Source organism: Rattus norvegicus, chromosome 8, assembly GCF_021556685.1.
Source record: "Rattus norvegicus strain SHRSP/BbbUtx chromosome 8, alternate assembly SHRSP_T2T, whole genome shotgun sequence".
Classification (NCBI taxonomy): Eukaryota; Metazoa; Chordata; class Mammalia; order Rodentia; family Muridae; genus Rattus; species Rattus norvegicus.
In genome coordinates, this window is record NC_141541.1 from 62293068 (window position 1) to 62320515 (window position 27448).

A 27448-nucleotide genomic window follows, 5' to 3' on the forward strand; every position below is an offset into this window, starting at 1 on the left:
TGAGGGTTCAACTCTTTATTCTTTGAAAGAATGGGGTCATGACAAAAAAAGGTGAGAAGGTACGTCAAAGGAAGAGATGACTCTTTAGAAGTGGGGGCCCACTGGCCTGCTGTACTCAATGTAGTCACAGAGGGATTTCCTTCCTCAGACTGCTAAAGGAGCTAAGCAACAATGCAAATGGCTTTTTAAAAAGACCTATTTATTTGAAATGCACCATGTGATTTTCCCCCCACACCACACACAGAGTCCTAGCTATATTTTACTCAGGCTAATACGACTTAGGCATGTTCTACCTGAATCTACACCTACTACAGTCAAGCTACACTCCTGGGAGCACGAACTGAGAGTAAGAAACAATACTCCCATGTTTAACTTTTGCCCCCAAAACAGTTTACATGGGGATCCATCATAAGCAACCGGGCTTAACTTGTGGGAAGAGTCTAGATTGTTACTTCCCACTTACCCTCAACACACACACACACACACACACACACACACACACACACACACACACACAAATGAAAGTTCCTTTGTTCATTTATGCCTGACCCCACATGGCCTGGCCTTTCTAATAACTTAAGTACTTCTGCCAGAGTCATTTAGATGTGCTGACGACAACTTTGGAACTCTAGCAGGAGACCAGATGGGTTTTACTGATGGCCTGCTTTCCCAATGTATATTTTGTAGGATTGGTCCTTTAAGGCTTCAGTCTCTTTACTGGTCCCCAACATGGACTCCTTTCTTTTGCATCCCGGCTCTCTGGATGGATGCTCGGCTTGCTGACAAACCATAGGAGCTGTGATCATAAAATGCTTCAGACCATCAAACATCCGTGGTGAGGTTGAGGCCACCTACTCGATAAAACTGATGGTTCCCAGGTAACTATCGATGAGTAATGTGTCAGAGTAGACAGACCCCACTTGTTCACTGTTTGAGGTACTTTTCTGAATTCCTTGGAGAGAAAATTATTTCCACAATGGGGCTGTCCTCATCTAGATGCAAGGACAAGTCATTATTTTTCGGCATATTTTCAATACACCTTTTTTGCAATGTCTTCACATGGAATCGTTTCAAAAGTGTAACCAGGACAACTTTCATCATCACCATGGCGATGTACTTCCCAGCACAGCTGCGGGGCCCAAAGCCAAATGGCTGAAAATACCTGTAGGGAACCTATGAAAACGATCAGATGATTAGCCAGAATCATGCAACCACCTTTGCTTTGCTTTTTCTCTGAAAGCATGGGTCAGTCAGAATACTCTGACTTGGAGCTCTGTCATGCTGCTCCCTGCCTGAGACAAATGACGGTGGCTAAAAAAGGATCCTTCTCGACCACTGTGCCTCTCCTGTAACACAGACCAGCCACAGATAGTCCCTAGTTTTGTTTGCATGTCAATAAGCTGGGGTAAGGCAGTTCGAATCACCACAATATGGGCAATATTAGATACCTTGTAGAGTAATTTCAGCTTCCCTGGTGCTTTGCAAGTTACTAAGGCAAATGTGTGTGTGTGTGTGTGTGTGTGTGTGTGTGTGTGTGTGAGAGAGAGAGAGAGAGAGAGAGAGAAAGAGAGAGAGAGAGAGAGAGAGCGCTCATATAATAGATGAAATGAAGACAAAAAACTATGGATGACCAGACCATTAGTGTCAAACTTCTTGTGTGTGTGAGAAGGAGAGGGGGATCTCTATGGCCTGGGCTAGCCCCAAAGTTCTGATCCTCTTGCCTCTACCTCATAGCGCTAGGATCACAGTAATATACCATTACATCAGGTCCTCTGGAAACTTTTAGTTACTGTGAAAATCAATGAGGATCGTGTCTGTCTGTCTGTCTGTCTCTCTTGTCTAATATGTATTTACATGACCTCAATATACTAGAATTACAAAAAAAAATTGTCAATCAGTTGACTGATGAGGGATTGCCTGTCTAGAATCAGCAATTAGAGTGCCGTGTCAGCATTGGGTCCCCATGCTACACACAAGTTGAAAAGGAGGAAATATGGGGAGCGACTTGGAAAATTCTATCTTAATAATATTGTTCCGACCTAATGGAAGCAAAAACCTCTCTCCTACACACCGGCTGTATAAAAAAGAACACTGATCCTTTTGATCACTGAGTTTTATTTAGAATAACATCCATTGCTTGAGGCTATTGACTGGAATAAAGGCAGCAATAAGACTAAATCTTATTCGATTGATTTCTATCTAAAGCAGGAATGGATTTTCCTTTGCTTAGCTGGTGGGACAGTTGACTCTAGAGGATGCTAAAGTGATGCATTATTTTCTTTTACTTCATTATAGAAAAGTGATAAATTTGGGGCTGGAGATATGTATGGCTCAGTGGTTAGGAGAACTGGATGTTTTCCCAGAAGACCCAGGTTCAGTTCCAGCACCCACATGGTGGTTCATCGTCATCCATAAACTCCCATTCCAAAGGCTGTAATGCCCTCTTCTAAACTCTTCGAGAACCAGGCACATAAATAGTATGCTTGCCCACATGCAGGTAAAAACACGAATACACATAAGGGTCTTTTTTAATTAAATGATAATTTGAATGGAAGAAATCAGTTGCCTTAAATAAGTCTTTGCCAAATTAAGGACATTTTATGTTTTACTTCGCAGGGTGGCAACTATACAGACATTTTACAGAGCTACAAAGCCAACATCTTTGGCTTGCAATGAATGTGTTAGCCATGTTCTAAGCCCTAGGACACAGGTTCTCCCATGACGTAAAAGGGCAGGTGAGGCTAAGTGGGCGTGGCGCAAGCACAGGACTGGAGCAGCTAAGACCACAAACACCAGAAACAACATGCTCGGATCTAAGGAGGAGCTCTTACGTTCTTCTCAAAGTTTTCAAGGGTAAATTCATTGGGCTTGGGGAAATACTCGAGCCTGTGCATTCTTCCGATGTTCAGAATGATGTTAGTTCCCTTTTTAACCGGGTAGCCGTCAATCACGTCATCCTCCAGGGCTCTGCGCATGACCAAGTCCACGACAGGCTGATACCGCAGGCTCTCGTTAATGAAGTTTTCCACCACTTTCAAATTTTGCACATCACCAATCCTTATGTCTCTGTCACCTGTGGAACAGATGAAAAAGGACAAAGAGGGTTAGTTTTATACGTGATGAGCACTAAAGATCCTCTTTTTCCGTGGAACAGTTTGTTCTTGGTTAGAAAATAAATGCTTTTAATTCTAATGCAGACCGCTCACTGGGAACAAATGTGTTATACTTGGTCCACAAAGGATGTTATAAAAGTTTAGATGTGAAATCATTTCTGGAAATTTCTTAACAAGCACAACAAAGATTTCCTAAAATTATCTGAAAATCTGATCCTATGACACCAGCATTCCCATCTGTAGTCAATGGGTATGAGACGGGCAATCACCTTTTCCGAGGAGACATACCCTCTGCAGTTTCAGGTGGGCCACACCTACTCTGCATCCCATCTTCCTCTGCTTTAAGTCTTTGAGTTTTCCACCTACTCTATGTTCTAGGGAACGTTTACTGTGCCTCTTACTGTATGAGCCAGCTAGCACAGTAACCACCCCAGGCAAAAGTACAAGGCTGCTACAGAGTCCGTGAGATCATGCAGTGAGCCCAGTACATAAAACTCACCCCTCCTGCTGCTTCCCCACACATCACTGACTGACCTCAAACAAACGGGTGCAGGAGTATGTCAAGATGCTTACTACTCCCCTCAGAAACAGTGAGTGTCCTGCCCAGCCCTGATGGCTATTGAGGAGTAACAAGACAGTCCCAGTGTCTCAACTGACCTGGCATTGATCAAAGAAGCTTAGATTGTTCCAAATGTGGCAAAAAATTTGAGTATCCTCAAGTGAGCCATTTTAACAGAATCAAAGCATCCTGGGGTCCTGAGGTATCCATATATATATATATATATATATATATATATATATATATCCATATATATATAGAGAGAGAGAGAGACAGAGAGAGACAGAGAGACAGAGAGACAGAGAGACAGAGAGACAGAGAGACAGAGAGACAGAGAGAGACAGAGAGAGAGAGAGACGAGAGAGAAAAAGAGAAAGAGAGAAAGAGAGAGAGAAAGAGAGAGAGAGAGAGAGAACTAGTTCAGTCAGAAAATTCTAAGGTAGAGAAGCTGCATCAGAAGTGCTGTGCTCTGTGCCCAAGGATCCAGCAAATATGCATAACTAGGGTGGAGAGATAAAGGGATGATCATTCTGAAAGTAATTTTTAGAAAGTAATGACCATGGACCACAAGAGGGAGCATGGATGTTGCAACATGCCTTGATGCTCTCCCATCTTTGCAGAGCCAGATGAAGAGTCAGGAGGCATTGAGAAGCTCCATCACATCTGATAAAAGCCATCGAAATCAGTTTCCCTCCTAGACTCTCCTACAGTGCCTTCTCTTCATTCCATTAAATTTCCTTCCTTCCTTCCTTCCTTCCTTCCTTCCTTCCTTCCTTCCTTCTTCTCTCTCTCTCTTCTTTCTTTCTTTCTTTTTATTTCTTTCTTTCTCCCACTAGTCTACAAGCCAGCCCAGTGAATGCTGCAATCTGCCCTCTACACAGACTCTGAAAGCTGCATCGGAAACACTGAGGAAACATTGGAATCTGGAACAGAGTTCTCCTGTTTTTTGTTCTACTTTGACAGGCTTATTGTCCCTTATCAATGCCTCTACAGAACCCTACTCTCATATATTCAACGAATTCAGTTTTCCCTTAGTGTCAACTACTTCAGGCAGCAATAAAATGCTCTTTTAGAGATGGTGCCATTCCTGAAAGGTCAGGAAAGTCCATCTCATGTGAAAGTCCATCTGCGAGCAGTGCGTTCCAAAGAGGATCACACAGGCGAAGGCCACTCCAAATAAGTTTTTTGTTTTCTCTCAGAATTCCAAAGAAGAGTGAGGGCAGGATGCTGCTTAAGGGGAGTCATGAAAATGGGGGTAGAAACCCAAAGAGCATGCAGGGGCTGGACCAAAGCTCCCTACACATCTGTAGTGGACATGTATGTAGCTAGGTCTTCATGTGGGGCCCTCACACCTGACTGTTGCCTGCCATTGGATCCCCTTCCCTAACTGGGCTGCCTGATTGGTCCTCGGTGAGAGCCCATGAGCTTAGTCCTCCTGGGACTGGATGTCCCAGGGCAGGGTAATACCTAAGGGGAGCTTCTCCTTCTCTGAGAAGGGGAGAGGTGATGGAGGGAGGGATCTGTAAGGGCGGGACTGGGAAGAGAGGAGGAAGAGGGTCACGATCAGGATGTGAAGTGGAAAAATTAATTAATGAATGAGTAAAATGAAGAATAAAGAAAATGAAAGTGGGGGTGGGAGCCCTGGGGACTTCTCTATAGAAGCTGTGGGAAGAGTGGGGGAAGGGCCAACATCTGTGGCGCCGTGAAGAAGGAAGCTCATTACTCCCTGGCCTCTGCCGTTACCCTTTCATCCTCCTCCCTCCACAAGGTGAACGCACACACACCTTTGTAAACAGTACCCATCTTCCTAGGTGGACCCACTAAAATAGACATATGAAACTCACGAGGCAGGCAGAGCACATGAAGCTCAAGTTCCACATCTATGGAGTCAACCAACAGCATTCAATGTATACTTATTGTGTTTGCCTTTATTTTGCAGTCCCTCTCTAGGTAAAACAATGCCATAACTATTTATATAGCACTGCATTGCATCAGACATTATAAACAATTGAGAGGTGACCTAATGTCTATGGGAGGGCTCTAAGTAGGTCACATGCAAGTACTCTATGATTTTCTAAGATGGGCAAACTTGACCATATCTATGTCTGTGTGCACAGGAAGGAAGATTTCAAGCTTGGGGGAAGACTCAACAGGTAAGTGTACTACTCACCAAGCCTGAAAACTTGAATGTGATCCTCAGAATCCAGCTGGGAGGAGGTCAGAAATAACTGCCACAAGCTGTCCTCTGAGCTCCACAGTCACATTGTAGCAAGTGCATATGTGCACACACACACCACACACACACACATACACACACACACCACACACACACACCACACACACACACACACCACACACACCACACACATACACACACACCCCACACACCCCCACACACACCACACACATACACACACACCACACACATACACACACACCACACACACACACACCACACATATACACACACACACACCACACACACACACACTAATAAAAAGCTCTTGAAGGACATACAGCAAGCAAGTAGTTTGGGGGATGGGAACAGGGCTCAGAGACAGTGAAAAGAATTAGGACGTCCACTTTCTGCCTTACGCATTGCTCTGGTGTTTGGATTCTTCAATAAACACACATCATTTTTATGATTTATACGACATAAATAGGAGGGACTGCCATTTTAACCTACTCAGTACAGCTAAGATGTGACAGAATTACTCTATCTTTCCTTAAAGTTTTACCAGATTCTTAAGATATATGGAGCAGCCGACACTCCCGTTCAGAAGGGAGCTCCTGAAGCACTGCTGTTTGTCTAATAGCCGCTTACCGACAGCAGTGTGGATCTCCATCGGTATTGCTGTTTATCTGACAACTGCTTACCAACAACAGTGTGGATTTCCTTCAGTATAGCTGTTTCCACCTCCGGATACTCTGCGATGAGAAGCAACATGACGTACAGAGTGACGGACATGGTGTCAGGGGCCGCAATCAGCATTTCCAATATACACTGATTCACGTTCTCCTTTGTCAGGTCTCCACGTCTCTGAGGAATTGAAAGAGGAGAAGATGTGGGGAAAGGGAATCGGATTTTCATAAAATTATGGGAGGTGCCACTCAAGCACCTCAACAAAATGAAATGAGAGGCTCCTGTGATCAGTACCAAGAGTGTGCATATTAATATTCTACATACAGATAAACAGACAGCTGATTACTTATGCACCATTGACCCTCCATACACCAGAGTTCCACATCAGTGGATTCAACTAACTGGGCATCTCGTGTATTTTTGTTGTATTTTTATTGAGCACAGACTTTTTAGGATTATTCTCTAAACAATGCAATGTTATAACTATCTGCATAACATTAGACTTTGTCGGATGTTATTAACCCTATGGGGTGATGCAAGTCTGGCATTCTAGAGACAAGATTGGAACATTCTTGTATTTTGGTAGCTGGGGAGGGTTCCAGAATAAAGCTCCCAGATATTGAGGGATATTTTTACTCGGCATCACAGGTCTCTTCTCTTCCTGATTTCATGAATTATAATGTAGAAGAATTTGAAGGATAAATGTCAATAAACAGCTGATCGGGCTGTTTTGATGGGCTGTCATAGAACGCTAGAGGAACTCTTTAAAGAAAAACCACGTCACAGTTCTAAAAAGGATTTTCTAAGCAATGGTACACAGTCATAATATGTAGCAGGTGAGGAACTGTGGTTCAGTCAGGCCAATACCTCAGCGAAAATCAAATCAGTTGCAAAATCCATACAGTCTTCCAGTTTCTCTGCTGAGGAAACTTTCTGTCTTTTCTTTTCCACCAGAATTTCGATCTCGTCTTTCAAGTCCTTGCTGAAGGAAAAGAAGAAGTCAAAATTTTCTCTATTTAGACTCCCAGCAAAACAGATCCTGCTTGTTTTAAAGGCATTAGTGCTCGTGAGTAAATGAGTTTATATTTTATTTCTTCACAAACAAATTGCATGAAGTCTTTGTCTTATAGTACCAGGGTTAACTGAGACTTCTAACACTGCTAATAATCCCAAGGCTATAACTTTAATTCTATGTTCCATTTTTTATGATATGCAGAAAGCTCTGATAGGTGTCAGTGTTAGGATTAGCCAAGCTTTTCCGTCAACTCAAAACATAACACAGTGTCTTCGTTCCAGAGAGCCCTCGGGCCACACATTTGGCCACTGCTAAGCAGGTTCTTGGCCAGAGGCTTCCTTTGTTCTTCGGTCTGTCCCAGTGCAGCCAAATTGCTATGAGTATTTCACAAGTAACTTTGTCAGCATGGCCCTCTGCACTCTGGGGAGCATAAACCTTATCAAAGGGGTCAACAGCCCCAAAGACAAAATGAGCAGCGCACATGCCCATCCTCCAAACTTGGGTTACTTACACGGATCTCTCATACTTTCTGTAGAGCCAAGAAATCTTAAAGAAGATGTTTGGTTTGATAAGGAGTGCTTGCCAGGCATTAAAATAACCCTGGATTTTCTTCACAATAGAACTTTCTGTGGAACAAAATCAAGAACAAATTCAGTGAGAAAAAAAAATGTGAACCTAAAAGCAGAACTCCAGACAGACTCTTTGGCCGGTCTTGGGTCTAGCTGCATAGATTACACGGCAAATTCATTAACTTATCTGCTTGGCATCTAAATTGGCTGAGTTAGCTGTAGAATTCACAGTTTTCAAGTCCGTGTCTGAGACCACAACCTAGACTCTCTCGTATCTCAGTCCAGTTGGGCTTCTCACTCCCTCTGGCTTTTCTGGACACAGAGGAGTAATTACAGTTACTGTGTCCTTGGTCCTGGCACCTGGAAGGGGGTTGTTTGGCCAAGTGAGATGACTTAGTGGGTAAAGGTCCTTGCCTCTTAATGATTTGAGTTCAATTCCTGGAATCCACATAAAGAAGGGAGGAAAAAACAGCTCCCGAGTTGTCCCCTGAGCTCTGTGGGTACACAGCAGCACTCATGTTTCTTTCTTACTAACGATAATGATGATGATGATGATGATGATGATGATGATGATGATGATGACGACGACGACGACGACGACGACAATGGCATATTTAATTTTTTTTTTTTTGGTTCTTTTTTTTCGGAGCTGGGGACCGAACCCAGGGCCTTGCGCTTCCTAGGTAAGCGCTCTACCACTGAGCTAAATCCCCAGCCCGGCATATTTAATTTGAAAACACCAAACCTGTTATGCTGCTAACACAGTTCAGTTGATTCTGGAGTTAGGTGAGATATTATATACTGGGATTCTCAACCTAATTAACAGCTCCTCAATGACTCACTTTCCAGTGCTAGGTCCATTTTATAGCATTCTTCACATGGCCTTCATACTTATCTATATTTGGCTGAAACTGCAGAATTAATCTCAGCTTCTTCAATGCACTGTTTTGAGCCTCATACATTGTTAATGACAGGTAAGTGATAATAAGCTAAATTGAATTTAAAAAGGAAAAGAAAGTCCTTGCCTATTTTTTCAAGTTACACACACACACACACACACACACACACACACACACACACACACACACACAAATGCGAAAGGAATTTTTTTTAACTGTTAAAATGCCAATCACTTCTAGGTTGCTTTACAGAGCTTTTGAGTTTAATCCTTACAGTCTTGCCAAGGGTGATAACATCTTTGTTTTGCAAATTAAAGAAACCTACAGTTGATAGAAATTAAGGATGCAGACAGTATGGCATGCAGGTCAGCCTGGAAGTTTAACAAGTATACAGTATAAAGGGAAACCAACATAGCCCACGTGGCTTATACAGGTGCTGTGGCATCTCGGTCTGGTTCCAGCCACTGATTGGCGCAGGGATTCACAGCTCCCTTGACACAACCCTTCCTAACAGCCTAGGCCTGGAGGGACCCAAGGAGCAAGCAGGGCTAGGTCAGCATGTCTGCCTAACTTCAGCAAAGACATATGCAGAAAGGCTGGAAGCACGCCAGGTGAAAGGTGACACGAGAACTTCCCAGAGGAACGGCATGATCAGATTCAGTTTCTGTAGCCCCTCGGAAGTGCAGGAGATGGCCAGGCCATGGGAGCTGGGAGGAGGAAGGAAGGGCTTAGAGATGACCGTATGGCTCCGATGGTTTCCACAAGTGCTAGAGTGCGTGTTTCTTTCCCCTGCCTAGATCGCTTTTCTTTCAGATCTGCACATGGCTGTGACTTCACTTCATTCAGAACATGTTTAAATGTCCTCACTGAAGAGATAACTTCCTGACCACTCGGCTCCATGATGGGCATGGCCGCACTGCTACCCCACCTCAATCCCTGTTCTTTACCCTGATCCGTTCTTGCCTTGAGGCACTCACTATCACTCCCATGTAACCTGGGATTTACTAGCTTTACTGCTCATGTACCCCACTGCAATATAAGCTTCTCAAAGCTGAAAACTTTACCCATCTTCCCGATTCTCTCCCCAGAACCTGGAACATAAAGTAGGCAGCCAATACATATTGGTTGAGTGAACAGCTGAGTCAAGGAACGTGGTTAAAAATTAATTTAGGGAAATCACATACTAATGTCAACAGCTTTTGGGTGGTGGTAGTTATGGGCACGTTTTTAAATGTTTGCCTTTTCTCACTTAGCAGAGAAGGTAGGATGCCTTGTGGGGTTGTTATAAATACTAAATGGTAGGCATGCACATAAAGTATCTTTTCAGATTGTTTGGTACAAACCAGTATGTTTGGTACATGCAAAACACCTGACAACTGTCATCACCATCTTGTCAGCATCAACAGCATCAGCACTGTCACTTTATCGTATAGAGACCAGCAAGTTCTCTTAAAGAGTGACTTTGAGAGAAGGAACACATATATGTGTACATAAATATGTGTGTGTGTATGTGTGTGTGTGTGTGTGTGTGTGTGTGTGTGTGTGTGTATCATGTCCCAAAGAATGGTCAGAAATGGTTAAATATATCCGATTTACCAGTGCTATGTCAATGACCACATTAACAGATAACGTTTGCCCATTGTAGGATGCTATGCCTTAGAGCAACACAGGAGATACAGAAGATATGGGGGTTGACCTCTACTTTGAAAGTTTAGAAATGAATGAACAAGGCAGAAATGCTAGGGGTGGGGTGGGGGGATATCCTTAGGAATACTTAGAAATGCTGAGCCAAGCACAGTGAAGTGGCACTTTGCTTCTCTCTACTGCCCCCACAGGCCCTGTTTGAAAGAGAACAGAATCCATGAGAACTCAAGTCCCAGTACCGTCCAGGGGGATCCCCAGGAAGAGCGTGTTAGAAGTGTCCAGCATGATGTGTCTCATGAGGGTCACCACGTCCACGTAGCCCGAGTTGTCAGTGACGTCACCCAGCCTGTCCAAATGCTGCTTGATGGATTCCACACAGACTTCTACCATTCGAATAAGACCAGGGCCCGTCAGAGCTGAAGAACAGAAATTCGGCCATCATAAGCACCAGGGCACACACAGCAGGTTACTTCAGCTTTATATGTCAGGAACAATTGTCCCCAACTTTACATTAAATAATAGGGTGGGAAATGTTATAATCATTTCACATACTTTCTTGTGTTATCCTGGTTTTCTGCAAGAAGTACTTACCTTTTTAACTAAAATTGAGCAAATGGATATTACTTTAAAAAGATGGTTCAGGTTAAAGCCTTTCTTTAAGTACTAATCATTTCTGAGACTGCAGATGAAACATTAATACTTCTGGGATAACACCAACCAGTGCTTTTTACATTTACTGTACATGGTTCCCTTGAGGTGATGGCTTGGATTTTATTGAGGTCACATTTATTTGACATTTTAGCATGTAGATGGATATTAACACAGAGCCAGTGACTGGTCCTTAACTATTTCCACCTAAGGTTCCTAGAAGCAGAGACATACAACACCAGTCTTAGAAATACTGAGTGTGGGGCTGGAGGGATGGCTCAATGGTTAAGAGCTCCGACTGCTTTTCCAGAGGTCCTGAGTTCAATTCCCAGCAACCACATGGTGGCTCACAACCATCTGTAATGGGATCCGAAACCTTCTTCTGGTGTGTCTGAAGACAGCTACAGTGTACTCACTCTACAGTGTACTCACATCCGTAAAATAAATAAAAATCTTTTAAAAAAAAAAAAGAAATACTGAGTGTGTGTGTGCCCTTCTCCTATGCTTAGCCTCTCTTCAGACTCATTTGATAGAGCAGTAGCAGGCAGAGCCAGTCCTTACTTGCTTTGCAGGTGTCAGTGACTGGGGAACTCCTACAAGAGGGTGACAACTATTTAATAGCTTTATGCTTCAACCAATCCTGCATGAGGTTCCTGGGCACATATTTGTCAAACAAATGGATTGGACAAACAAATGGATGGGTGGATGAATGAAAGAATCAATGAATGAAATAATTAGTGAACCCTTGTAACTCTTGGGATATACTCAAGTCCTTGACTTAATGAGAAATGTCTTGAGTGATTTGATCCTGCCTTTCCCTTGGCCTTAGGTTTGTCCTTGGGGGGGGTGTCCCTAGATGTGTCACGATGATCTATCTTTCTCTGCTGTCAAATATCCTGGTCATTGCTCTTATGATGTCTTTCTTTGTTACACTTTCTTAGTTAATTCTACTTCATTCCAAATTCATCGTAAGTACCCACTGCTCTGAGCTGTCTTCCCTGGCCCCTTGGTGGCTTTAGGTGGCCCACGTGTCTGTTCTCTCCAGCCTCGTACAACCTTATCTAAACAGTATTTGGTAATGTGTAGGTCGTCCTTACCCAGCCTTCCTATTACCTGGTCCTCAATGGCAGGACCAAATCTTTCTTGTTGTTGTAATCTTGGTACCTAATACAATGATGATCACACTGGCGTGTTAAATGAACAGATACATTTAGAGATTCTGTTAAGTCTTGAATGTCAAGGGAATAGGATATCCCAAATATTAGCTGACATATTCCTAGTAAACCTGGGCCAGATGAAGAAGTAAAATACAATTTTTAATGTTGTGGAGCCAGACATCATATGTTATATAATATATTCATATAATATATTCTTTTGGGTGTGTATATATATGAATTATATATTATGTATTTTCATATTCATATAATGTATTCATTACAACATCTCAAGTCCATGTTCTATAATACTCATCAATTTCCGTGGATAAGGAAATAAAGCACAAGATACTAATGGACATCACTGAAGTCCTCCTATGAGTACAAAGTGGACATGGGCCCACTATAATCCTGAGACCTATACTTTTCCATTAATCCAGTGTCAGTCTTATGAGACATAAGGAGATAGATCGGCTTCAACACGAATAGTGGCACACACACAAAAAAGCTACCCAAAGTTTCCTGGGGTCCCAATCACAAAGTGACTCAAGAGTGGGTCCTCAAGAGGATGAGATGATGATATGTCACTACGGTAAGTCCAAGCAAATCCCAGGAGTCCTTAGCGAGGAAACTTTCCCAGCTGAGGCTACAACAGAAGGCACGACAAAGAGAGGCAGGCAAAGGAAGACTGGGCCTGTGCCATCAGACAAGGGATGATGGGCTCTACAAGCCGGAAGAGGTAAGATCAAAGATGCCTCCTATCCGGAATCTCCATAGGCTTGCTGTCACCTGGTGGGACCCATGACCGACTTGTGACCTGCAGAATTTTACGACAAAGAGCATGACTTGTATCCCGAACTGTCTAGTGTGTTACGGCAGCCAGAGGAACCAAGCACTTGTCTATGGCAATGGGCTAAGTCTTACAGACCCACGAAGTCTGAATGGAAGGAAGAGTTTTGACGGTGCATGGTCAGACCTAAAATCGTTCCCTCCGGATGCCGTCTCCAGTGCGATTGCCAGGGCATGACAGTGTCTCCTAGTGCTTGATGTTAGTGTCAAAAATTGGCCCTGTGTACTTCTCAACATCTTCATGTTCAGAATGACACGGTAAGGGCCAAGGGCCAGCCTCTGCTCACCTCTGACCCACTTTGCCAGTGTGAATCTCAACCTCTCTAGGACTTCATTTCTTCATTTATAGTTGCATAAAGCTCAGAGGCTGGATGAGGCAATATACAGACCCCTCCCCCCATGCTAAGATTCTCTGGTTTCATTTGCTGACTGTTTTCTCCCACATCTGGCCTGTCAGACAGTGGACCTGCCAATGTATTTTTCAGTCGTGCTTACAGCAAACATTAAACTGAAACATTAAATTCTTGGTTGAAATGACCCTAAGCACACAGGTCCATCTCTTCAGAGTTTGTTGTGGCTATGATTACAGACACTGTGTTTGCACTGGGGGACGGGAGGCGTTAGGTTTACTAATGTTGGAATCTTAGGCAAATCATTTAACCTATTCGAGTCTTAGTTTTCATTCATTTTGTGAGGTTGCTGTGGGATGAAAATGTCAAGCGTTTAGAAAGTTTATCTGGGGGCTGGGGATTTAGCTCAGTGGTAGAGCGCTTACCTAGGAAGCGCAAGGCCCTGGGTTCGGTCCCCAGCTCCAAAAAAAAAAGAACCAAAAAAAAAAGAAAGAAAGAAAGTTTATCTGTATTATTTCAAAATTATGTGGCAGTAAAATTTAGAGCATAGTCTTTTTAACAGAAGCACCATTGCAGACCTAAGAAAATAATGCAGGATTCCCACTTACCTTTCATGAAGAAAGGGCGGACCGTTCTCCACAGGCTCGGGTTGTTGTTAAATATGATGCCATTCTCGTGCATGCCAATGCACTGCAGCCCACGCTTGCTGCCGAATCTGGAGATGTAGTTGCTGTGCTTCATCACATGGACCATGCTCGAGGACCTGGAAGGCAAGCAAGCCGCGCTGTCAATCTGAGAGAGGGGAGGGAGGGGCTTTATGGCAGCCCACCTGCCTGTGCGGTGTCTGTCTTGACAGAGGCGTGTTGATCCAAATGGAAAAGTATGATTCCAGTGTTCAGGTTAAATAAGTATGCCAGGTAGCCCGAGATCTCCCCGCTTGAGTAAACCATTTCTACTTTCTGACTCCTCGCGATGAGCGAGTGAAGTAGCTCCAGGTGGATGTGCTGCTGATAAGGCCATTCCAGTGATCAGTAGGGGGCGGTAGAGTATTCCCTCTAGTCCAAGTGTGGCTACTGAAAGTGCATTCAGAAGACATCCGCCATCACTCTCTTCCCTGGATACTTAGGGACTGAAGACTGCTCCCCTATAGAGACTGCCCCCCACTACAGAGACTGCTCCCCTATAGACTGCTCCCCCTAAAGATTGCTCCCCTACAGAGACTGCTCCCCCTAAAGATTGCTCCCCTACAGAGACTGCTCCCCTATAGACTGCTCCTATTGAGGCTAGCTAAAGCTGTCTCCTTGACCCAACTGTATATCATAAACACTGCCTCCTTGTTTATCCCTCTGTAGCGACCCTTCTTCCTTGCTCAGCTGTATTCGATGAAGATGACCCTGCCTCCCCACTCAACTCCGTGTAATAAACACGCTGAGCTTGGGATGGGTGAGGAGTTGCCAGAGGTTTATTCCACTAGAATTAATTGTGAAAATGAGGTAAAACTCCAAAATAATGCTACAAATATCTCATTTAGTTGGCACTGATTTCAGAAAAAAAAATTCAAAATAAAAACCGTCAAATCAAATTGTCTCACAATTTAACTCCTAATAATATTGATAAATTTTTAATTAATATTTTAATTTATAATTTAATTTATAATTTCTTTCTATAAACGAAAACATAAAATCAGATGTTTCAAATCGAATTCCAACAAATCAATCTGATACTCCAAACTTGACTTAGGTAGAATTATCACTCTATAAAACAAACTGAAATTACTGATAATTAAAATAAGATTCACGGCCTTTCTTTCCTAACTTACTCTACAATTAAAGCAGAAAGTATGTTTTTATGTTCTTTGGTCACGATGAACAGAGCATTGTTTTGGTTTGATTTTCGTTTTCTTCTGCTCTGGTTCTCAGGGATTCTGTACATTACATTTGTCTGGTGAGCCCAACTGAACCTTAGCTTAGTTGCAATAGTTAATCCACGTGTCCATTAGAGGGCGCTGTCATCCTGGTGATCCTGGCAGCCTGAAGTTCGGCCAACAAAAAAACCATCAAGGAAAAAAACGGCCACCAAAAAAAAAAAAAAAAAAAAAAAAAAAAAGGCAGTTTAAACCAAGGTCTTTTCTCAAGGTGAGGCGGCGAGGCAGAGTTTATCCAAACAGAGTAATTGGACAGTAAAGGAGAAGGGACTCTTGAAGGACAAGCCCACACTCCTGGCTAAGACCTGACCCTGAGGTGAGCCCTACCGGCAGTCCTAAGTGAGGGAAATGTCCTGTTTGAGAAAGTGAGGACCTCCCAGCAGGGTGCCCAAGTTCAGAAGAGACAGTGGACAGTGGACGGTGTAATACTGCTGAGGTCAGAGACCAGGCTTTTAAATATGATTGAAATTAAGAGATCACCAAAATGGGCAAACCCTCCCACTTCTGACAGAGAGAGGGAGAATGGGGGAGGGAGGAGGGAGAGGGAGACAGACAGACTGATAGACAGATGGGCAGGCAGATAGACAGAGATAATTAAATTCAGGTGGGTCCTCCATACAGTTCAGCATTTCTACTCAATCTCCCCATCCATTCTCTTTCTCTCAATCTCTGTGTCAGTCCCTCCTCCAAACTAAGACTAGAAATTTCTCTGAGGAAAGAGTGGAAATTAGAAGATGCTCCCTGGGACCTAAGCTATCCATTCAGCCTTTCTTCTGAAGCCTTCTTTCACTTGCTGAGTGAAACGACCTGCCCTTTATCTAAGGCAGTCCCTTCTCATGTCCCTGGGACATCATCTCATTTCATACAGTGCGGGCACACACACACACACACACACACACACACACACACACACACACACACACACCATGCACACCTTTTCTCCTTCATTAGCAATTTCCTCTGTAGTTCTCCATCCTTGCCACAGCTTACAGGAGTCACATGATCAGGTGCTTTATGCAAGCTGTTACTGTGTTTCCTTTCAGTCCCTCTGCCATCTTCGTCGTTTTTTGAACGGGTTAGACAGGCTCTGCCTTGGGGCTTCTGCCTTCTGTATGATGTACATTTTCTCCAAATTTCTGCCTCCCACTTGGAGTCTTTTGAAAAATGTATTTATTTTATTTTTCCATTTGTGTGTGTGTGTGTGTGTGTGTGTGTGTGTGTGTACCCAAGCCTTCATCTATATAGGCATACATGTGTTGGTGTATGCATGGAAGCAAGCCTGTGGTTGATGTCGGGACTCATCGTTGACTACTCTCCAACTGTATCCGTTGAATTACCTCCCCAGCCTTCTCCTAAGTCCGTCCTCAGTGAGGCCTGCCCCACCTACGCACAATTATACCACAGCCCTACAACTGACCCCCACCCCGACCTTTTTTCCAATTTCTCCCCCTAGAGAGTACATAGTACTTGGTTTCCTCAGAGCTGTCTCGACTTATCACTGAAAATCCCCTAGCTTAGAAAAACTCTTAATCTCAGTCAAACTGAATAGAGGTCATCATGTACACACTCCAAAATGACGTTTCCATCACAGGGCTGCACAGTTAGCAGTGTGACCCCAGGAGATTATACCACCTGACAACCATCATGGTCATTTCATATAGTCTACGGTGTCCACATGGCCTCAGGATGCACCCACATTAAGGAGTTTATGGCTAGACTGTATATTTCACCTCTTTATTCACGGTATACCAACAGTATGCTCTCCCGTGAGAGTGGGGACTTTGAGCTGCTCTTATTCTCCAATGTAGTTTCTAGAGTAGAGCCTGGTCTGCTATGCCTTCAATGCCTTCTCATTCATCAAAGGAATATAAAGTCAATTATTACTGTTAGTACATAAGCTCTTTTTTTTTTTTTCTATTTTTCGGAGCTGGGGACCGAACCCAGGGCCTTGCGTTTGCTAGGCAAGCACTCTACTACTGAGCTAAATCCCCAACCAGTACATAAGCTCTTAATATAAGTTGAACAAATTCTTTGTAAATCCGCACATAATTAAGATAGATATGCAAATAAAACTTTCATTAGCACGTTAATTGTTAATTATCCTTCATGAATGATGCTCAAATTATTTTTATTTTTGTATTTGTGACAAAAATAAATGTACACACACTTACTGGGTATATAACATAGCATCCGTAGCCCCTGGGGCTGCCCAGGGGCACTACGTATGCTTTAGTGCAGATTCCATAGGCATCCACATCTCAGGGCTTTACCTCATAGTCTCCAAGATGTCCAGGCAGCATACAAGCAGCTCTCCTGACTGCCTAACCTGAAACTCTGCTCCTTCAGGACAGGGCTAGTTGGAAAAGCTGGACTGCGGTCACTGCATAGTTGTAATGACTCTAAATCTCAAAGTTTTCAAATGGAAAAGAACTCGGGCAAAATAACAATCTTTCTGAGGTCCAATGGGGTTGTTTCAAGAGGCACAGGTAGTTCTGGAAAGAACTTGAAGAGCAGGCAAGGGAGGGAGATAGGGACAAACAAGTCCTATTCCAGAGGGGAGCTCAGCCTTTAACAACAAAATGGAGGGCTTGAGGCAATTAAGGAGAACACAAAGACTCTAACAAGTGAAAGGCCTGAGGGAACATAACAAGAAGGGAGCTTGGCGAGCTGGGGGAAGGGTAGGCAGGAGTCCGAGCCTCTCTGTGAGTCAGTGCTGTGCTGGCCAGAGTCACTGAGAGCTGCTTTCCTAGAGAAAAGGGTGTGTAGGCACCCAAGGATCTGTCTGGTGACCTAAGTTTCTAAACGTCCACTCTCTGGGACGAACCTTACCTACTACTGTGTTCTCAGACCCATTGTTCTTCATTTCAAATCTAGTCTTCTACTATCCTCTCCTTGGCTACACTCAAGCATAACGCAGTAAGAGAAAAACCACCCAGTGCTGCTTAGTTCTTTGTGCTTGTCCCAGACGGAGAAAGGCACCCTTGCCCCAGAAACAACTTCCCTTCTTTCCAGGTAGGAGTTTGCCAAGCTCCACAGTTCTCTGGAATCACCTGGAGAGCTTAAGCAGGACTGGTGTCTGCCTACAGCCAGGCGAGGTCTCAGAGCCCATGCCCAGGAATTCCCATTCGCTCCCTGCCTACCTTAAAGCATCAGGAAAGAAAGAACTGCTGGGCAGATCTGCATTTGAGTAAGTATCGCCTGTTTGCCAAAGGAAACCAGGGAAAAGAAGCCATCCCAATAGAGTAGGGCTAGAAGTCTGTTCTCTGCGCTGAGAGTGAAGACGTAGGAGGGACTGTCTTAGACAACCCTAAATGGCATCGGGGGTTACAAATTACAAAACACTTTTTAAGACAATAGCCAACTGAAAAGGTGACTAAAACGCTAAAAAAAAAAAAAAAAAGGTAGAGAAAACATCTCGAATTTGCTTGAATCAGAATGTCCAGACTTCAGTAGGTCTTAACATCTCAAACCAAAGCATAATTGTGGTCTAGTCACAATGCATCTGAACCATCTGAAAACTCGTTGAAAGCAGACCATGGGGGCTCAAGTCTAGATGCTTGTTTAGTAGGTCTTGGTGGGGTACAAGCACGTGCGTTTCTGACAAGTTCTGAGCTGTGCCGCTGTTGTTAGTGAGAAAAACCTCTTCGCTGCTCCGGGAGGAGCATGACACGTCCCATGTCCATCCCCCACCACATGGTTTAGGGCTCCATAGATGTAGTCTGCCTCGGCCATTCCTTAGAGCACTACAACATCAGAAGGACACCTCAGGCAAGAACTAGGGAACAGATCCAGAACAACGTGAGTGGGTAGTCTGAAATATTTGGAATTCTAGGATGTTTTCCATCCTAGTAAATGCCTGTCAGTATTTACTTCAAAGAACTTGTCTTCAAGAAAACTATTATATTTGATAAAAGGACATATATAATCAAACAAATCAGTAAAATACCCTGGTAGGTGTTAGCTAACAGGAAAAGCCCTATCGGCTCATAAACATTAAAACATTTATGATATAGTGGTTGTAGAAAACTTCTCTAAAAGTCAAGATAGCTGGAAGTCTAGTGGAATCTTTTAAAATGTCTCCATCTTCTCAGATTGATAGATAAGAAAATTAGTGTGCAACGGTCAACAAGAACTTAGTAAACTCCACGATGAACGTAATCCAGCAAAGTATAACAGCTCAGGAAGGAGAACTTTAGTTTTTAATGGGCACTACTGATCCTGGTTGGTTTCAGATGGCTCCGCCCAGACACTGGCTCACAGCCTTTGATTGGAGGATAGCAGCTCGTGGCTTCTGCCTTTGCTGTCTGGCACCTTGTAGGTATTCGGTAGCCTGCAGGGTGAACTGAAAGCTATGGGTCAAAAACCAGCCTCCGCTTTGTTGTTTAAGGATTTGGGGGACTGTTTTTGCTTTTGCTTTTTTACTCGCTTACTTGTAGAAATAACACCAAATGAGCTCAGAGACACAGGAGACATGGTATGTCTTCCCTAAAGCATGTTTGGCAAAACCCAAGCCATCTGGTCTCTTAAGTTTCCACATTTGTGACTCAGAGGAATTTTGAATGACTTCCCAACTTCCTATGGTTCTTTATCTACGTGTCTCTGGCTTCAACTCAAGCAAATTTTAATTATTTTCTTGTCCACAGTATCAGAGGGGCTACATGGCCATTTGTCACCTTCAATTTCATGTCGCTTTACCAAATACCAAGCTATCAAAATGAAGTGACTTTTTATAAAGAAAACTCAACATTTTTTTTTAAATAGGGAAAGCTTAGTCAAGGCTGAAGCTTTTAAGGCGGCAGTAGAAGCAGTCAGAGCACAAGAGGTGTCCGGGTAACTGAGAAGGGAGCCCAGGCCTGGCGCACGCTAGCTAAGTGAGTTCTTAGTGAGTCACGTCCTCAGCCACTCCAGCCTTGTTTATTCAGGGACTCACTTGCTGATGATGAGTGTCTCCTCTCCACTGATCCAGACTCTCATGAACTCTCCATACATCTTATTGTAGTAGTTGCAGGCACTTCCAATCCCCATCCACAAGAATCTGCCATGGGAAATGAGAGGCCCGATTCCCAGACAGTAGCCAGGACCTACAACAAATCGTAAGAACACAGAACTTCGTAATAAAGCAAAAAAAAAATATTGTCCTTTCATATTCATTTTTTTATATCTTCTGGAGTCTATATGTGAGTCACTCAGTGTGATTTAAAACAAAAGCAGAAATCACACGAGACTCTCCGCCTCTTGAATGAATGAAAAGCACGTGGCTTCGCAGTAGCTGCTCTTGATCTGTCGTCCCAACTCCTCTAAACCGGAGGCTATACACTCGTTTCTAACAGTCTGGAATAAAAGTCGGTTTATCTGTCTGACCATAAGCATAGAAACTGTGACAGGTGACGAGCTGATGAAACTGTACGGCTGCCTGCTGCTCTTATCTGGAAGGTCTTGGTTGTGAACAGCCCAGCTGACAGAACGAGCCTGCTAGAACCAAGCGTGGTGTTCTTTCTTCTGAGGGGAGATCTGCCAGGATAACAACGTGCAGTCTCAAAACATCCACCGATTTTAAATGGCTCTGTTTGTGATGAGGAGTCGAGCAAAAACCTCACGAAGTAATACAAACCTGAGAACTCATTATTAATCTACACTGGGGCTCACGCACCGGGGTCTGGTTTCAGCAGAGAGCAGTGTCTAGCTTACAGCCTTGCTTACATAGACAATGTAGGGTTATGCAGAACCAGAACCCAGAGGAAAGGGAGGGAATTGTATGTGGTTTATGTCACAAAACAAAGTTGTAGCTCGAATTTGTTCTGCTAACTCTGTAGCATCCAAAGTAACATGTTTGATTACAGCCCTTTCACTTGTATGTGTCATCACGATTTATGTTTGGGGTTTTTTGTTTGTTTGTTTGTTTGTTTGTTTGTTTGTTTGTTTGTTTGAAACAGGGTTAAACTGCTTAGCTCGGGTTCTCCTTGAACACCAAGATACTCCTGTCTCAGACTTCCAAGTGTTGGGATTCCAATCAAACCTGGTAGACTTTATTTTACAAGTGGTTGGTAAAAAGTTAAATAAAAATACCTTCGATACTTTAAAATTTATCATAGACAATTTTTTTCTAATCTTTTTAAAAATTCCATAAAGTCAGTGAAATCGGTATAAAGCCAAGATATGTCTAGTTGTAGAAGTCTACAAGGTCTGTGTAATAATCTAGAGGGTGTAAGCCGAATCATCTGACCTGGATGTTCACTCCCAAGTTAGAAAACACTGTTTAACAATTTGCTTTGGAGTAACTGAGTTCTTACTAATACGATTATCAGACCTCCTCCTCCTTCTCCTCCTCCTCCAACACCTATTTGAAGAAAAGATCTTTGAGTCAAAAGATCAATAGAATCAAAATGTAGCCAAAGGTTTTCAATCTTCTAACCCTAGTAGCACCACATTATATCATAGGTGACTGGCATTATCTTAAAGTGATTCCCTTATGTTTGCTCAAAGATTTAAAGAAGCAGATTTGATCAAATGCATGTTTCTCCAAAATATCAGATATACCAACTTTTAATCTTTAAAATGTGTTGTAAACAAAATACCAGTTATATTATAACAATTCATCACAGATGTTCCACAAGTGTTTTCAAATGAACTGTGTGTGGGTATTTAATATAAAGAGTGATTTTGATTTTTTTGAGTGTTGTCCTTCACACACACGCGCACACACACACACACACACACACACACACACACACACACAGAGAGAGAGAGAGAGAACACATATACACTCATGTATGCATGCACACACAAATAAATTTTTAAATGAAATAAAAAACAATTGTATTTTAGGCTGTTTTTACATTTAGACGAAAAGTGGAGGAATATTACATAAGATACATTTAATTCTACATGAGGCCAAGTACTGACTAAGAAAAGACTTGTCTACAAATATTTACTTAATAGTCAAGCTCCATGAAGCACAAAGACAGAACTATAAATGGCTTATATTTGGGAGGAACTATTCCCCTACTAGTATAGTATTCCTCCACCATAAAACAAATTATCAAAATAAAAACATTTTGAGATGAGTCTTACTATGTAGCACCTGGTTGGCCTGGAACTTGCTATGTAGACCAGGGTGGCCTCGAACTCACAGAGATCTGCCTACCTCTGCCTCCCAACTGGTGAGATTAAAGGCCTCATACCTGGCCAAAATGAAAACATTTATTTCAAAAGATATGACAATGAAGATTTGTATATACTGAAAAATGAAGTTTGCTAGACAGTATGTAGGTTAAGAGTCTGAGTATTTAGCCAGATGATGGTAGTGGTCATACAAGGCTTTAATCCCAGCACTCAGGAGGCAGACACAGGTGGATCTCTGAGTTCGAGCCTGGTCTACAGAGTGAATTCCACGACAACCAGGACCATATAGAGAAACCTTGTCTAGAAGAAAGAAAGAAAAAAGAAAGGAAGGAGGGAGGGAGGGAGAAAGGGAGGGAGGAGGAGAAGGGAGAGAGGGATGGAGGGAGGGAGGGAGGGAGGGAGGGAAGGAGAGGGAGGGAGAAAGAAGGAGAGAGAGAGAGAGAGAGAGAGAGAGAGAGAGAGAGAGAGAGAGAGAGAGCTGAATGTTCTACCAAGAAGAAAAGCAGAGTTTGGGATACTTAATGACCAATTATATGTCACCTTAATTTATCCAATAAACATCTCCTGAGACCCTAGTTTAGATATTTTTTCCAAGTCAGGGTCTATAGATAACCATGAAAAGTACAATAACTATATTCTTGCAGAATAGTAGTTATGGTGAAGATGAAAAAAATATAAAAGCAAATAATTATAACATATTATACATATATATGTTCATATATTCCTTCCATTTACATGTAAATCTTGAACCACAGATGGGTAAAATATGAGGCAAACATTCTAGTTGCTTCCACATTAGGCAGATCTCAGCTTCTCAGATTGGGAATGCTTCTCTAGGCATAGACTGACTTCGAGAGAGTCCCTCAGCCCACTCCCAGGAGTAGGAAATACTTCACTGTCCACTGATGTCCCCAGAGAGCCTCCTTAAAGCTGATAGCTAGCAACACTTACCAGCTCTCCTAGGTGGGAAACTGTCATTCACACCTATGGATACGCCCTCCAGAGACCCATGCTCACACTTTTTACAGCAAGACTGTCCTTAGGACCCCAACTGGAGACATTGTCTATCTATGAACCATGAGATTTTCATAACCGCTCAAGACTATGTAACAGTGGAAAGGAAGCACCACCTGAATGGATCCTACTGACCTACAGGTGATCAAAGGGAGTGAAGGAGACAAATAGTATACAATGTATTGCTAAAATATTTAAAACAAGACAAAAAAAATCCCAAAACCTATATTGTCTGAGGGTCTCAATTAGGTCTCAAACTGTAACAAAACAAGGCAGTAACTGTTACAAAATTGAGGGAAACCATTTACCTCTGAAAGAGAAGGGAAAAAAGGAGGAAGGAGAGAGGGAGAGCTGGGGAGGGGGAGAGAGGACGGCATGAAAAGCACCTTGTACATCTGTCTGTGAAATATTTTCTTAAGAGGAAAATAAGGGACATGTTGTCATGTCTGTTCCCTCATGTCACTCTCTCCATGTGTGATGCCCAGGGAAGAATATGTTATCTTCTGGGAGAGAACCAATGTCAAGATTGGGGCAGCCACGTGTTCTCAAGGAAGGGAGAGTTGTCAGGGAGAAGGCAATGAATCCTGAACTAGAGGACCAGGAATATTGATCAGAATTGAAGTGACGCCACCTCCCACCGGACCAGTCTTTGCTCCGACTTTTGCAGCCTCCCTCCCCTCCCCTCCCCCTCTGTATCAGCCAGCCTTTGCTACTTTCTTTTTTCTTTCTTTCTTTTTTTTTTTTTTGGTTCTTTTTTTCCCGGAGCTGGGGACCGAACCCAGGGCCTTGCACTTCCTAGGCAAGCGCTCTACCACTGAGCTAAATCCCCAACCCCTTTGCTACTTTCTAGATCACAACCCACACCTTTGTTTCTTGCCCACCCCTTGCTGCCAAGCACCAGATCTAGCTGGACTTCTCTGCAAGCAAAAGTGACAAGGCTTAGACCCATCCATGAGCCATAACACATGGGGTAAAACCTCTCCTCTTTGACTCCAGTTTCTAAAAAAAAAAAAAAAAGAAAAGAAAAAAAAAAAAAAAGCACTGTCACCAGCATCACCAGACAAAGTGAGCAGAAAGCTGCTCTAACTGAAATTTACTAGGTAAGGTAAGGGCATTTAGTTACTACAGCCTTTACATTCCCTTAGGCTTTTTAGCACCCAGAATACCCTCAAACGTGTGAATCCAAGAGCCCAGAGAGCCATTATTTGGGAGCAATGACAGAAGAGTTTTCTTACTTCCTATGCCTGACAGGAGTGGGAGAATCTGGGACTATGCCCCTGTAGAGAACTGACCTTGTATTTCCACAGAATGAATGTAAGGTAGGAACTCACAGCATGAGCTCCTCCTCCTAGGGGCTATGGTCTTCCCCCCCGGCTCCTGTCTTTCTTCTAGTTGGGCATCAGCAAGCGATTTCCCTCCTCCGGGATTTAACCCTTTATTTTGTTTGGACTTTGTGGCTTCCTGTACTCGTTAAACTGTGTTACTTGGCAACACAGATCATCAGGGCTTCCCCTTCTAACACACGGAGGAATTGGGCTTATCTCTGTGGCTTTCGAACTTGGCTGCTCATGAAAAACCACCAAGGAAGGGTTTTTACAGCATCCACCCAAAGGCTCTACCTCAAACAGGACCAGTGTACTGGGGAGGTGATTGACAAGCAGTACCACATCCCCCAAGTGGTAAGCACAGGAAGTCCCACCTCCCTTCCTGACCTGGCCAAGCACTGTCACTCACTGCGCCTCTTTTTAAAGTACATGCTTTAGCCAGGTGTGGGGTGCATGATTTTAATCCCAGCGCTCAGGAGGGAGAGGCAGATAAATCTCTGTGAGCTCAACACCAGCCTGGTCTACATTAAATAATGAGTTCTAGGCCAGCCAAATAGCCAAGGCTGCATCATGAGACACTGTCTCAAAACACAAAACAAAACAACAACTACTACAAAAAATGTTGAAGGTTGCAGTTCAAACGCTCTGGGGAAGAGCTAGCAAACTCCCTCCTTCGAAGTTGTTCTTATACTAAAGTTTGAGAATCGGGTGGCTTCCTTGATAGATAGCCAGTGCTGACCTCTTTTCTGTTTGCAAGATGCTCTTGCAAGATCCAGGCAGGTTGGACTTTAGTACCTGAGCCTGTGATATGGAAACAGAGAGGAGAGTGTTCTACTGCACCCCACCCTACCTTTACCTCACTAATCCTTTCCCCTGGTCAAGGGGCTCACCATGGGAAAGGAAATCTGTGGAAGGGAGCATTCAAGCCAAAACCACGATTACTGGAGGCTTTCTCCTGTGGAGGTGACATCACCAGGTAGGAATCAACACCCTAACTCGGTGTTCTGCTAAATTAGAAGTTAAAGTGATTGTAAGCGCCAGGCTGAATCAGACAGATGGGCAACTATCGGGAACACTTCAGAAGGAATCCAGGCACAGTGCACTGTCCACGCACCCCAGCACGGCTGCCATGTTCCATTGCCCTGTGCAGAGTCTTGGCACATTCGTGAATCTGTAGTTACTATGGTATTAAAACAGGACTTGTTGGATATTTCACGGACTTAGAAGCTACTGATAGCTGTGAGGAGCTCACGCCTGAACTTAAAGACCTTATCTGAAATTTCTGTCTATTCTGAATTAACTTGATAAGTGATCATTTCAGCCCCGGTGGCAGAATTGTTCGCTGAGAGTATCAGAAGAATTTTATTAGTCTTTGCTTTTGACTGACACAAAGACCTTTGGATGGTTCTGTCAGACTGTGATGCTCCCAGAGAATGGGTCTAGTCCCTATTCTTCCCCGACTCCCCAGCGCCCATTCAACCCCCTAGGTAACAGCACCATCACCAGGCTGCCAATAAGATAGAGGAAGAATAAGATTAAGAGAAAGAATAAATGCAAGGGAGGGGGGAAGGTGTCAGTGAGGACAGAAAAGGGAGGGCAGCCCAGAGACGCTTTGCCTGCAAAGCAGAGCTGGAATTAATCAGAATCTGGTGCTGCTTGTTTTAACTTAACCGAAAATTCTAGAATTTGACCTTTCCCACTCCATCTCAAACCTCCCAAAGCTCTGTGCAGACTCTGGAGAGTATCTAACACCCATTTGTGATATGTTCATCTGTCACGGGCAGGTGATTAGTTTAATATTTCCTAATCCTCGGGCATCCAGCTGTGAGCTGTGCTTCAAACACAGCTGCAGTTCTCAGGTTAGATATACATACATACATATACATACATATACATACACATCCATCCATACATACATATTCATGCCATGGACCAAAGGGCCCCGTGAAACACTTTCTGTAGGTTTAAAGCAGCAGCTTACCTGGTATGGAAGATGAGCTCTCACAATTCCGAATCAGGAGGAGGAGGCCCATGATCAGCAGAAGTGGCATGGCACTGACAGGCACAGTTTCCGGGACCATGATGGTGACATTATAGTGCATGGGGTTCAGCATTTCCAAAAACATCTTGTGGTATTTTGCCTCAGAAGGAAAAATGTAAAGTTCTATAGGAAGAAAGCAGTAGTGATGTTAGCACGCAAAGCAGTAGTTTGGCTGTGGCTCCTGTCACTTGTAAGGGTGCTGGAATGGACAGATGTTTTATAGTGACAAGGCAAGACAAATTTGTGGTTACAAGTCAAAACAAGGATGACCTTGGGAGACTCAGGTCCTGTTCAGCGGTTGGTCTGATAGAACCTTATCATCTTGCCCTTGAGTGGGTAGAGTGACGTGCATACTCAAT

The 27448-nt window shown here is 43.4% G+C and overlaps 1 protein-coding gene across 2 annotated transcripts; it reads right to left on the reverse strand.

Moving 5' to 3' along the window:
- Cyp19a1 (cytochrome P450, family 19, subfamily a, polypeptide 1) lies at nt 1-27448 on the reverse strand. 2 transcript variants are annotated; one of them, XR_015626376.1, is made up of 9 exons: nt 27030-27423; nt 20518-20668; nt 14272-14426; nt 10902-11078; nt 8062-8176; nt 7403-7517; nt 6550-6712; nt 2388-3073; nt 1-2347 (listed from the first exon to the last, which is right to left on the reverse strand). XR_015626376.1 is itself a non-coding variant. In NM_017085.3 (9 exon segments), coding segments are annotated over 9 exon segments (1512 nt in total). In that variant the 5' UTR covers nt 27175-27448; the 3' UTR covers nt 1-924.